Source organism: Hemitrygon akajei, chromosome 22 (genome assembly GCF_048418815.1).
Source record: "Hemitrygon akajei chromosome 22, sHemAka1.3, whole genome shotgun sequence".
In the NCBI taxonomy this organism is placed as follows: Eukaryota; Metazoa; Chordata; class Chondrichthyes; order Myliobatiformes; family Dasyatidae; genus Hemitrygon; species Hemitrygon akajei.
In genome coordinates, this window is record NC_133145.1 from 35,182,380 (window position 1) to 35,197,126 (window position 14,747).

Sequence of the window (14,747 nt, forward strand, 5' to 3'; positions counted from 1 at the left end):
CTGATGGACTGGAGCAGCAAAAGACCACAAACATACACTCAGTGGTCACTTCATCAGGTACCGGAGATACCTTATAAAGGAGCAACGGGGAGTTAATCTTGTATATTGATTGTTGATATTGATCAACTGCTTTCATTGTACTAACATAAAACAAAATTAAAGTCTTCTTTTTGAGGTTTGAAACACTCTCCCACCAGCCCCCTCCCTTTATGTTTGCTGCAAGCGAATATAAGGCCTGTTCAGTCTACAGCTTTGTTTGTGTGTGTGTGGCTCACTTAACCACAAAGAGCTTTCCTTGCCAGTACAGGTCATCGGTGCAATCCAAACCAACGCTCAGAATGTGGAAATGATTATTTTGTGCTCGTTATGAATGTAAATATTTGCGATATCAGTCCACAATATTAATTGACGTTGACGAAGAAAACTAAAATAAAAACTGGAAGATGGACTTTTGACAATGGCCCTGGAACAAATGCCGGAGCGGTGTAATAAAGAGAAAGTCCAGCTGGGGACAGTATACTTCTTACAAGAAAGGGTCGGGTTTGCTGAAATTACCGTCCCGGGTATTCCCCGCATTAGTTTCGGTTTTCGCAGCACGCCATTGACCTTCATTTCATAAGACACTTCTTTTCCGAGTGAGCTGCTGGTGAAGAGGCTGCGGGTTACCTGCAAGTTTAACAGCCGTACAACTTTAAAAAGTTGCATGTCAGGCATAAATCTTCGGTACAGTAGTTATTTATAGAATTGAAACTCAGTATCGCCACCACCGTCCTCGCCATTCAGATTGAAACAGAAAACAAGAAAATTGAAAGTCCAGGAAACAGAAGTCCCCAGTCCGCCGAATCGAATACGAATTTCGCAGGCTCTCGGGGGGGACAGCGTGTGGCGCGTTGGTAAGTTTGGCTCCACGGTTCCTCCACAGGTGATTGCAGACTCTTGCAGCTTTCTCAAGTGGATCGAAATGGCAAATCCGTCGCCCTCTGTAGATTCCAACACTTGGTTGTTGCTTTAGCTCTACTGGTTTTCTGTGTTTGCATTAACACTTTGATCCAGGCAGCGAATGTCCGCAGTCGCGGAGAGTCTGCTGAACGTAGAGCAAACTAGAAAACCAGGGGGTTACTTATACGAGGTTTTCTGATTGATCAAACATATATAGGAATCGAATGTAGTTGATGCAATTTACCTTTTTGTAACCTACTTGGAATTTACATTATATGAAATTCCTGGCAAACATCCGATTTCTGATCTTGAAACATTTATTGTATATTGTGTTTAAATCGGCAGGCAGATGAAGGGAATTCTGGAAATGGATTTAAACCCACAGATATATATTTACTTGGTGCTGTGTGCAAACGTTTACTCTGTAAAAGGTAAGTAGTAAATCGTTTTTCAGTCACTAGCTCATTCAACACTGACGATAGTAATGGAAGATGATGGGATGTATTGTTTTGCAGAGTTCGTGACTTTGAAGTGCGAGGAGACGGTGACGGGAATATTTAACGAGGACACGATATTGCCATGCAACCTGACAACAGCAAAGCCAAGTAAACCCACAAAAATTGAACTGAGAAAAGATGAGGGAAATTATAGACTTGTTTTTCAGTTTAATGGAAATCATAATGCCATGAATGCTCCCAATCGAATTAAATTACTTTCTCCGGATGTCCGAAATGTATCGCTGGTACTTCAAAAAACACAACTTTCAGACAGTGGGAAATATCTTTACTATTTGGAAACAGATGTGGGATATAAGCAAGTTAACATCGTTTTAGTGGTTAAAGGTGAGTCACAGTGTATTTTCCCTGTTTTATTTTCATTTCAAAAACTGGTTAATTCTAAGTGATGTGAAATGCAGTTTTACTTCACCAAAACACCTTTGTTTTGCTTTTATTATTACAAAAATAGACTTCATTTATGAAAAAAAGGATAGAAAGTTACAGTAGGTAAATAAATACTGTATAAGAATTTTATCTGTAAAAGCAAAGAATACCTTTGCATTCATATAACAGGTTTTAAATCTCCTGAATGTCCCAAACCATATCACTTTCACTGAAGCCAATATCCCCCCCCCCTTATATTAGTAAACTCACCAGGTAACTGGTAGGGTGAAAGTATCCATTCATGGTGGATGACTGTACCACTGAGTAGATTACCTACTTTTGGTGTTGTTGCATCAACATATGCTGGCAAGGATCCCTTGGCATTAATGCTGAGAATTAACCGATATCTCTCCATCGTAGTGGCATACCCCACAGGCAGTGGTTGCCCCTGTGTTGCACCAAGAGTGTCCTCAAGGAATCTGTACCCAGCGCTTTGCAGCTTAAAGCTGGTGTAAGCATAGCAGAATCCATTCAAAGGAATGGAAAATGTCTCCTGGGATGGTTATATTTTCCTTAATTAGTTGTTTAGCATAGGTATGAAGTTCAGCTTTTCAATACAATAATATTTATACCTTGATGAATGTTCATGAGGCAGAGCTCAGGGTTTCACTGGTTGCTGCATCTATTCTGTGAGACCTGCTGACTACCTGTGCTGCGACAGCAATTGGGTTGTGTTCAGCCATTATTAAGTGTTAAGAGCTTTGATTTTCAGGGGCCGTACTGGAATACTATGGCAGGGATGGCAGATTTTGGAATAATGAAAGATTGGCTAATATTATCAAATGACACAATGCTCTCTTTTAGCTCCCTACAGTTTGCCAAAACTGGCCTTAGTTAATTTGACAGAAATGACCAAGGTGGTCACTTGTGAAACAACTGGATATCCTTCCGCTCAGATTCATTGGACCGTCAATGGGAAAAACCTCACACTCAGCTCAGAAACCAAAAAAGAAGAAACTGCTCAAGGACTGATCTCTATTACCAGCGCACTTCCAATTATAACGTCAAAAACTGACCAGGAGCATATCTACACTTGTGCTGTGTGGAATGAGGCAGAGCGTAAATATGAAGCCAGGAACAGTATCTCAAGTATGTTCATAATCTTCTTTTTCATGATTAGGAAAGTGATTGTTTAACTAATTGCTACACTATTTCTGGTTCTCAATGCTGCCAACTTGGTATATTTCGATTTCCAGAATAACTTTGAGTGGGTGTAACAAATCAAATTTTAGCATATGTCACAAGATGCAATATACTGGCCTAGTCTGAATATTGGGATATGGACAAAAAAATTAGAAATATGCTGGAGATTTTCAGCCTGGGAGACATGACAAGTGGGGAGCTGCAGCGATCAGTCTTAGCTAGAAAAAGCTGGAAGAACTTAATAGTTTAAGTAGAGCCTGTAAGAAAAATGGCTAATTGATATCTCAGGTTTAGCCCCTCCATCTGGACTGAAAGAGAAGAGATATAAACCATTACAGGGTGAAGAGAAGGCTGGAACAAGTGTAGCAGGTGATAGATGAATTCAGGTAAGGCTGACCTGGAGGCAGATGTGGAATCAAAGGGGGAAGGTACAGAGAGCAGATGGGAGTGGTGGGGGAGGGAAACAATTGAATATATGGACATAAAAAATAGAAACATGATGATATCACCTGGCCTGTCAAACCTGCTCCACCATTAACTCGTGATAAATTGAAAGCTGTTGGTGTTTAGAGCAATGTACACATCATTTGACACAAATCACTGAAATTTAATTTCCATATGATGCAATAAGTAGGAAGCCAGATTATTTATTAGGTTTTAATTGCATGATGATTTGATTTCAAGAATGGGGCCATCTTGCTCCAATTATTGAGGGCCCTCGTGAGTCAACATTTGGAATACCATTTGCCTGTGGGTTTGCAGTAGAGAGACTGGAGCAATGGGTAACCAGGTTAATTCCTAGAATAGGGGTTTTGACCTAAGCTCCCTTAAATTTAAAAAAAAATCAGTGTTGATCTCATTGGAAGGTACAAAATTATCACGGTTCTTCACATGTTGTTGATATTCCCTGGTTGAAGTGTCTGGACACAGCGTCAGTTTCAAAATTCAGGGCTGATCTTTCATGCCCAGATGAGAAGAAGGAATTCATCAGAAGTTAGTCAATCTACCCATGGAAACTGCAGAAGTTGAGTCGCTAAATATTTCCATGATTGAGATAAATAGAAGTTTGGGTATTTAGAGATATTGGGAACGTGTATGAAAATACAGCTGAGATAAAAGCCACAATCTCATTGAATGATAGGGAAGTTGTTATACTTTGGTTGTTCCAATCATTCTTCTTTTTCTTACATTTGTTATGCTTTAGAGGCTATATTTAGCTCTCGAGGGTGTTTGTTCCAGGGTGGTTATGGGATTCACAGTTTTGCCTGGAGATCAACATGACTGATTTTTAAAAATTGTGGTGTGTATAGGCAAATAATATCAATGTTCTTTGATCAATGATGAAATTTATGGCTTTTTCTGTTTTTTTTAGTTTCAAATGTGAATCCATCAATTAATCAACAAACTGAAGAAAAAAAGAGAAAAGCCCTCACAGCAGTAGGTGTCATTGTTGGAGGTCTTGCTGCTGGAATATTCCTCCTGGGTCTTTTGAGATTCTGGAAAAGGCGCCATCCAGGTACAATATTTCAGCCAACTTCTGAATTCTTGTAACTCAAAGTATTAATCATTGGTGTAAAATTATGCACAGATAACCAATGATTAATATAAAATATAATTTCATAATCTGTGAAATACTTAAAACTTTAATGATTGCCAAATTGTTATGATCTATAGCTTGCTGGTCAAGATTGTTAGCAGGTCTGTGTATGTATTTGTGCATTTGCCTTCCAAACACAAGCAGATTTGAAGTCCTGTCTGCAGTGGATGTTTACAGGGATAGGTAGATAAAGTACCAATATAAACCATGATAAATTATATAATAAATTAATCCAAATCCTGGCCTCAGAATGTGCAGATCTTTTCACCATATTCACACTTTCATCTAAAGACTCACCAGATGAGTCACCCTGGAAAGCTCTGATTTATCTTCTGCAGGGTCTGATTTTGCTATCAAACTACCATCATGTACAGTGCACCAAGTATTGATGTAGTATTGGGTAAAACAAATGGTGCTGGAGAGAGCATTCAAAAAAAAGTAAAGAAACTTTTAAAAACATAATTTATGTGTAAAATTATGGAGCCTTTGGTCCTACACTACCAGGCTCAGAAACAGTTATTACCCTTGAACCATCAAACTCCGAAACAGTGTGGATATCTTCAAACACCTCAACACTGAACTGATTCCACAACTCTACAGCTGATGTTCTCAATATTATTTATTACCTTTTTTTGCATTTGCAAGGTTTGCCTTCTTTTGCACATTGGTTGTTTGACCACCTTTCTGTGTAGATTTTTACTGATTCTGTTGTATTTCCTTGTTGTTGGAATGCCCGGAATTCCCCAGAATGCCCACAGGAAAATGAATCTCATGGTAGTAGTACATATGGTGATAGTACGTACTTTAATAATAAATTTTTAACTTTTGAACTTTGACATGCTGGCCTTCATTGCATTGTGTAAGTGTTTGTGTGTGTTTTAGCAGTTAATTGAGTGACTTGCCAGTGTATAGGATAGTTAACTCAGTAAGTTAGGCAGCATATGTGAAAAAGAGTAAACAGTTGACATTTCAGGCTGAGACCATTCCTTAGGACTGTGAAGGAAGGGGGGGAAGACACCAGAAAATAAATGTGGTGAGGGGGGAGGTGAAAGAGGCTAGCGGGAAAGTGATAGGTGAAGCCAGGTGGGTGGGAAAGGTCGAGGGCTGCAGAAGAAAGAATCTGATAGGGGAAAATGGACCATTGGAGAAAGTGAAGGAGGAGTGGAACCAGAATAGGCAGGTACAAAAAGTGAAAGATCAGAGTGGGAAGTAGATAGAGATAAATCTTTATGCTTACAGTTACTAGCAGCAGGCAGACTTATTAAACTACGCTCAACTACCCATATTGTGAGGCTAGGATTTGAATTAATTTCACCTGGATTATTTATTACTTGAGACAATTAAACTGATCGATTGGCAACATAATTTCCAACTGAGAAGGAGTGACATATTATTTGTAGCCTGCTCCCAGTCTCAAAATTGTATCAATTTTGCATCCCATTATTGTTGGAAATACCTGAATATTACAGAAAATGTAAGAATTCATTATTACTGTCATTGTTACTACTCTTAGTATGCATGATTAGGAGTTTAAGAACAATAAGAAAATAATTTGGATTATTTTTACATCAAGAAATATTAATTTACTTCAAATTACTGTGACATAAATAACAATAGTTTATTTTCTTTTTTTTAGTTCGACAGTCCAATGAAAAATCAGGAAATCAAATGGTAGGTTTGATTTCAAACATTGACTTATTTTTAGCCACACACATCATGATTTTCAAAATTTATTTGTTCTTCTTTAACAGCTTAAAACATTTGTTACTCAGGTTTGAAGACTGCCCTGCTAACTTCGAACTTACATCGAGGAACCATCATTTTGTGATATGATGTCTGATCTGTCTGATGTTCTGTTGTGCAACTGTGAAACTTCAACATCCTTCACAAAGAACTGTGACATTCCTCTGTAATAACTTGAAAGCAAGAACTGTGCGTTTAATAATCTCAGTTCTTGCGTAAAATAAGAACCCTGTTTTAATTCTGGCACTTTGTTGAACTCTTCACCATTGCTTTTATCTGAAGTTAATGGCTTCACATATTGATTATTAGTGCTTTGATAAATCTCATCAGCAAGATCAGTCTTGAGTATCAAAGAGCGACACCGTTTTACACCTGAAATACTAATTCTGTGTACAAAATCTCTATAAGGCAATGAAAAGAGAATAAGCTCTTAAGCTCAGTTGCACTTTGAAAGTTTGCTTCCTGTTGAATGAATCCATTAAGCCATTTTTCCACTGAGCTGTACTTCTCAGGAACTAAAACAGTGAAATGTGATATGTAGTCAGCTTCAGTCGAAAATAGAAGCAGAAGGAGTATTATGTAAGTAGAAAACTACACATATTTGCCATTTGTAACGTATGAATGGAGAAGGAAAACTGATTGTAAACCTCCGCTGCCTTGTGGCCATACTTACTCATGGGAAAGTCTTCATGAGTAAACCCCGAGGAAGAAATCCGGAGCCCGGGTCCCTTAGGCAGTTTGATGATGTTTGCGACTTCACTCTGGCAACTCTGCGACGACACTGGTGCCAGGCTGTATCGACACTTGCCCTTCCCTTGGGCTACATCAGTGACAGGGAGAGGATGAACCCGCTGCATGGGCAACAGCTGGTTCTTCAAATCTTCCCGCCCAGGCTTGCACCCTGGAGAGGACACAGTCCACCAGAGGCGCAAACCCATTACCCCCTGGGATCGACAGCTGTCTATTATTATAACATTATGAATTGTGTATGTTATAATTTTTGTGCTTTGTCTTTTAAGTCAAATGCAGTGAACACGTGCAATATTATAGATTATAATTTGATCAGTCGTCTTTTCTATGTTTTAAGGATTAGAATATCTAAATTTACTTATAAAATTTCTGCTCATTTTCTAAGTATTTCTACTTTAATTTCTTTTATGTACATAGCCCAGTGACATTGCTGATTTGATATTTTTACACATATTTTATACATTGTTCTTCTTTTCCTCCTAAAAGTACTTAGATACATTAACCATTTCTAATGTCTTACTGTCCTACACTATCGCTTATGTGAGCCATGCCAATGAATGTGAGCTGGCTGTAACAATGTGAGGTTTTAAAATCAAACCCTAACATTTGGTGACTGCAACTTTAAAATACATCAGTTCCTCTAGCGGATCATCATAAAAATACTATTCAGTTCAAGTGAGTAATTGAAACAAAATGAAAATTGAGTGTCATTTGCTTTATTTTTATTGTCAGAAGAGTGAAAACCATAAAACCATAGAACATTACAGCACAGAAACAGGCCTTTTGGCCCTTGGTTGTGCTGAACCATTTTTCTGTCTAATCCCACTGACCTGCACCTGGGCCATATCCCTCCAAACCCCTCTCATCCATATACCTGTCCAAGTTTTTCTTAAATATTAAATGTGAGCCCGCATTCACCACTTCATCTGCCTGCTCATTCCACACTCCCACCACTCTCTGCGTGAAGAAGCCCCCCCCCCCAATGTTCCCTTTAAACTTTTCCCCCTTCACCCTTAACCCATGACCTCTGGATTTTTTTCTCCCCTGGCCTCAGTGGAAAAAGCCTGCTTGCATTCACTATCTATACCCATCATAATTTTATACACCTCTATCAAATCACCCCTCATTCTCCTACGCTCCAGGGAATAAAGTCCGAACCTATTCAACCTTTCTCTGTAACTCAGTTTCTTAAGTCCCGGCAACATCCTTGTAAACCTTCTCTGCACTCTTTCAACCTTATTAATATCCTTCCTGTAATTAGGTGACCAAAAGCTGTGGGACTTTTAAAAATTGTTTTGTGAAGTGATTATCAATGTTACTGACCTAATTTTGGAAATAAATATAATCTTTGGCTTCTTTTTCTCCATTGTGTGATTCCTTTGCCAACAGATTGAACCACATGATCTTCTATGATTCCCAGCCCAAAGGCTGGGTTCATTGTACCACTGGTTTATTTGACTGCACTGGTCTCTCACTCCACCTAGCGTGCAGGACTAGATGAACTTCAGTCAATATGAGGAAATATCCCCTTGCTGAAATTAAAAGGAAGTGCTCAATTAAATTCACAAATGCTGTTAATTCATGGTTCAGAGTTATAAGTTCACCATTACAGACAGCATGAAACATACAACACTGTCCTGGAGATGCATTCGGCTCCTTTTTCAAACTATTTCTTGGGAGTCAGAGATACAGACCAGTCTATGAGCAACACACAAAAATTACCAGAGGATCTCCATAGGTCAGGCAGCATCAATGGAGGGGAATAAACAGTCAACATTGTGGACTGAGACTCTTCATCAGGACTGGAAAGAAAAGGGGGAGAGGTCAGAATAAGAAGAGGTGGAGGAGAAGGAGCATAAGATGGCAGGTGATAGGTGAAGCCAGGTGAGGGGGACTAAAGTGTGAAGCTGGCAGGTGATAGGTAGAAAAAGTAAAGGGCTGAAAAAGAAGGAATTTCATAGGAGAGATCCAAAGGAGAAAGGGAAGAAGCAGGGGCACAAGAGAGGGGTGTTGAGCAAGGGATGAGAAAAGGGGTAAGAGAGAGCCAGAATGGGAATAGAATAAGAGAGAAGGAGGAGGGGGAAGAAATTACCAGAATTTAGAGAAATGGTGTTCTCGTCATCAGATTGGAGGCTACCTAGATGGAATATGAGGAGCTGCTCTTCCAACCTGACAGTGGCCTCGTTGTCATAGTAGAGGAGGCCATGGACTGATATGTGGGAATGGGAATAGGAAGTAGAATTTAGCTATATGGCCAATGGGAAATCCCGCCTGTTGTGGTGGGTGGAGCAAGAGCATTCAATTAAACAGAGCATCAATCGACATCAGGTCTTATAGATGTAGAAGAGGCGGCACCAGGAACACCAGATACAGCAGTGAATCCTGACAATGATGATGAAGTGTTGTCTCACCTGGACAGACTGTTTGGGGCCCTGAATGTTGGTGACGGAGGAAGTGAAGGGACAGGTGTTGCACTTCTGCCACTTGCAGGGATAAATGCCTGGAGAAGGATGAGTGGACAATGGAGTCACCTAGAGAGCAAAATCTGCACCCTACAGAAAACAGAGAATGGGGGCAGGTAGAGAAAGATATGCTTAGTGAAGATGGCAGATGTTAAAGAGAATGATGTTTTAGATGCGGAGACTTGTGGAATTATAGGTAAGGATTAGGCGAGAGTGTATGTCCAGGAAATAGAGGAGATACGGATTAGGGCAGCATCAATTGTAGAGGAAATGAAACCCCATTCTTTGAAAGAGGAGGACATCTCAGATGTTCTGGAAAGGAAAGCCTTATCCTGAGAACAGAAGGAGCAGGGTTAAGGGAATTGAGAAAAGGGAATAGTATTTTTACAAGTGACAGGTTGAAAACAGGGATACACAAGATAGCTGTGAGACTCGATAGGTTTATAAAATACATTAGCAGATAGTGTGCTTCCAGAGAGATTGAGAAAGGGGAGAGAGCTGTCAGCAATGCACCAAGTAAATTTAAGAGCAGTGTTGAAGTTGAGGATAAAGTTGATGAAATTGATGAAGCAGCTCCAAGTTGTCAATGTGGCGCAGAAAGTGTTGGGAAGCATTACCAGTGTAGGCTTGGAGTGTAGACTGTTCCAAGCAGCTGATGAAAAGGTAGGCATAGTTACAGGTCCAGCATTGGGAAAGTGGTCTAATCATTATACCATTTGTGGGGTTAAACACACAGACTCTGCATATACAGCACATTCAGATTACCGACAGATTAATTATGTAGAAAGAAGATTAGAATTCCTCTCACATTTGAGCACAGGAAGGATGTGTGCGTTAAAGAGTGCAGAAGAAAGTCACCTTGATGTTGCTTGGAATAGAGTGTCGTAGAGCAATGATGTGACTGGATGGCGATTTACAAAATTAACAGGGATAAAGTGTCAAGACTCTTTCTTTTCTCAAGGCTGGAGATTCTAGAGCTAGAGGACACATTTTAGGTGAAATTTAAATGAGTTTGAAAGAGTAACCTTTCACAGAGTGTGGTGATTATCTGGACTGATCTGCTGGAGGAAGTGGCAGAGGAATATACAATGTTTAAAAGGGCTTTAGAAGGGTATTTGGATTGTAAAGGCATTGAGGAAGAAGGGCCTAATGCAGGCAAGAAAGGATTAGCTTTGATGGGCACCACAGTCATGGTGGACAAAGTCCATTTTAGAGCTGTATGATTCTGTGACTCTACAGTTCCGAACCAGACACACACAATAGAAGTACTTTCTTTCAGCTATGTTGACTAACTAAAGCCCCATTTACTCTCTCCAATGGGTATGAAACTTCCAAGAAGGGAAGTGTGTATATGCCTGTAGGCCCACTAGTCTCCTGCCCTTCTCTCAAAGTTACTAAACCAAATCAATGCTAACATCATAGGTACAGTTCTGCCAACTGGAGGCCAAAGAACCACAATGGCCTTCCCTTTAAAGGCCAGGTTTCTGATTGACAGGCTGATATCCTAATAACCTCATGAAACCTAGAACACACATTTATGCCACAGAAGCAAACAGAGAAAGGTGTTCATACGGTTATAAAGTCTGATTAGGACAAGTAACTGGAAATGGGGTTCAAATTCAGAGCTATATTTAACAACAGTGCACTTAGGCCACTGGATATGAGCTTCTATAAGGACTATATGTGTCTATGTAAAGAGATTTGTCATTAGAATGGTTTATATAGTATTTGAGGTCAAATCTTACAAAGTAATTATTTAAAATTCAAACAATTATTGAATGGGTTGATGAAAATAAGGCGGCAAAGTAAATTTTTGCTTTAAGTCAGAATAAGATTTAATATTGTTGGCTTGTGGCAGCAGTACATTACAATGTATAATAATAAAAAAACTATAAATCACAATAAGGAATATGTATTATAAAATTATAGTGTTAAAAGAGAGCAAACAAATTAAAAATATAGTGAAGGCAGAGAGAAAGAACTTGTTCTTGAAACATTTAGTATGTGCCTTTAGGCTTGAGTACCTGCTCCTTGACAAGAAGGGATGTTTGGGTCATGGGGCTCTTTTTGAGGTAAAGGCTTCTGAAGATACCCTCGATGCTGGGGAGGCTAGTACCCATGATGGAGCTGTTTTTTTAACAATAGGAATGAGCCTGTGGTATTCACAGGGAATTAGATGGATAAGGGTGGCAAGTGACATGGTAATCTGCAGTCCTTTCAATTTCCCTTCCAAATCACATTCTATCTTGAATTGAAAATGCATTGCTGTGCCTTCCTCATTGCTGGATATAAGTACACAATTTCTCACTCAGCAGCTTTATGACAACAGTTTTACTGCATGATCTTGGCAATTCGGAAACAATAGCTCAGCAGCAGCTCTTCATGAATAATCAGAAGCAAGAATAAATTCAGCCTTGCTTGGATCCTATGAATGCATTTTCAATCACGTTGTGCTTTTGAAGGAACAACAGCTGAGTGAACTTGTAAGTTGAAACATGAGTAAATATTGCCTTGAAATTTAAGGTTGACAAAGCAAGCAAGAACTTGCCTTATTTTCAGTCACTTTGTGGAAACTTTCAGAAATGGAAACATCTTCAAAACATGCTTGCCAGCTCTTAACAAAACAATGATGGTTTGCATGCTTCATACAATATTCAGGAACCCCCCCATACAATTGAAGAATAACCAATTCTGCCAGCAGTAAGGGAAATTCTGAGTGTGGTTTCGCATAAGTCACCGCATCAAATAATTAAAGCGATTCCACTTGCCAACTCTGTTCAAAGACAAATACATGAAATGGCTGAGAAAGTGGAAGACATATTAGGCAATATGCTTAGGGTATTAGAATTTGCTCTGCAGTTGGATGAGTAAACTTTGCCAGGCAATGAATCATTGCTTCTTGGTTTTGTTTGTGTCAAAGAAGATGAAAGCTTGATTCATGAGTTGTTATTTACAAGGGGATAAGAAACAGAAAGGAAGGAGTCAATATTTCAGGTTGTTGAACATTTTTCAAAGAGAAGGACATTCTGCTCAGCAACATTCTTGCTTGTGCAACAGATAGGGAAGCATCACTGACAGGACAACACCATGGAATTATTACTTTCTTGAGGAATATTTACCTAACATATTTACCATTCACTGTGTAATTTATAGACAACATCTTGTAACAAAATATCTAAGTGACTGGCCAGAGAAATCATTAAATACTGTTATTTTGGCAGTAAAAAAATTATGTCCCATATTCTGAGTTCTAGAAATTTAGAGAGCTTTGTATTGAGAATAATGAACAGTTTGAATGCTTGCAGTTGCACACAGAAGTCAGATGGCTCTCAAAAGGAACCTGCCAGAGACGCTTTTATGGGCTTTTGGAAATTGTGATAAAAATCGTTGAACACTCGAATGCTTCATTCACTGAAAAACATAAGAATATTAGGCATGACATTGCTTATTTGACAAAATTATTTGCAAAGTTTTATGAAATAAATCTTCAATTGCAATGAAATGACATGAATCTTATCAAAGTCAAATCAGCGGTCACCACATTTTTGTCCATGTTATCTCTATTGAAGTACAGCATTGGACATCACAACCTTTTCCAGTTTCCAAGCCTCTCTCATTTGGGCATGAGAACATTAAAAAGTTTTTGATAACAGACCATTTGGCTCAATTATGCTTGATAAATTCCTATTCACATAGTGTGTTGAAGTAACTACCGAGCTTAGATTTAGAAGTCTCTAAGGTACTGCACTCAATTACACTACTAGGTAGTTTGTTCCATGTATCCACTTGCTGTGTAAAGAAATGCTTCCTGATGTTAGTCTGAAATCTCCCTTTAACCAGTCAACACTTATTGTCCTGTGTCCTTGATGATGGATTAATTTTGAATTAATAGCTGGCATGCACTTTACTTATACCCTTAATGATTTTGAACACCTATATCATGTCTCCTTACATTCTACATTTACTTAGGCTAAAAAGATTTAATTCTTTCAATCTTTCTTCAGAGCTCAAACCCTGCAGACCTAGAATGAATCTAGTCACCCTTCTCTGAACTCTCTTCAGTGACTTAACATTCCTCACACAAAATGGAGACCAAAATTAAACACAGAATTCAAGGTGTGACCTCACAGGAGCATTAAGCAGCTTAAGGAGAATGTATTTCGACCTGAACTCCACTGAGCATATTATATAGACCAATTCTGTATTAACCTTCCTAATCTCTTCTGTGCATTGTCTAGATGTTGATAGTGATGAGTCTACCAATATACCCAAATCCTTCTCATACCATGCACTTTCCAGCTCAAGATCTCCCCATTGTATACTTGTATCTAATATTTCCACCCCCCTTATGTAATATTGTACATTTACTTACATTAAATTTCATCTGCCATTCATCTGCCCACATCTAGATTTTGTTTAGCTCTAACTGTATTGATTCTATTGCCTGAATGTTAACAGCCCTCCCACCTAATTTTGTATCATCCGTAAACTTTATCAGTTTATTTGTTATGTGCTTATCCAAATCATTAATGCAAATTAAAAACATCTGTGGTCCCAAAACTGATCCCTGCGGAACCCCATTTTAACATCTAGGTGTGAAAATGATCCTCTCACCTTAACTTGATGTTTTCTGTTTCTGAGCCAATTCTCATCCATCCGCACACCTTACTCAGAATCCCTACCTTCTTTAACTTTATTATTAACCTCTCATGTCAAAGGCTTCTGAAAGTCCATGCAAGTGATATCAACTGCTCTGTTGTTATCATAAACTTCAGTTGCCTCTTCATAGAACTCCAGCATATTAGTAAAACATGGCTTCCCCTTTCTGAACCCATGCTGGCATTCTGGTAGCACATCTGTTCTATTCAGCTTCTTTTCCATCTCATTTGTTACTATTGTTTCCATTATCTTGCCTGAAATAAACATCATGCTTACTGGATTATAGTTACCAGTGTCAGTGTGGTCACCCTTCTTATATACTGGAACAACATTAGCCCATTCCAGTCCTTGGGGATTTCACCAGTCTTCAACAACTTTTGTAAAATACATATTTGCACATTTCATCACAGACCTCTTTAAATCCCCTTGGATATATGTTGTCTGGCCCTGGAGATTTATTAACTTTGAGTCTTTTCAGCTGAAGCAGGGCTTCACTTTCTAAGATCTCAAAGT

The 14,747-nt window shown here is 38.9% G+C and overlaps 2 protein-coding genes across 2 annotated transcripts in view; both read left to right on the plus strand.

The window, feature by feature from the left end:
- LOC140714625 (butyrophilin subfamily 1 member A1-like) overlaps positions 1 to 14,747 on the plus strand; it is an 89,489-nt gene that overhangs the window by 22,467 nt on the left and 52,275 nt on the right. The window lies entirely within an intron of this gene.
- LOC140714621 (hemicentin-1-like) lies at positions 910 to 8,471 on the plus strand. Its single transcript, XM_073025975.1, has 7 exons — positions 910 to 922; positions 1,285 to 1,370; positions 1,455 to 1,781; positions 2,685 to 2,969; positions 4,396 to 4,539; positions 6,257 to 6,291; positions 6,372 to 8,471. Exons 2-7 carry the CDS (start codon positions 1,289 to 1,291, stop codon positions 6,396 to 6,398), a joined length of 900 nt encoding a protein of 299 aa, XP_072882076.1. The 5' UTR covers positions 910 to 922; positions 1,285 to 1,288; the 3' UTR covers positions 6,399 to 8,471.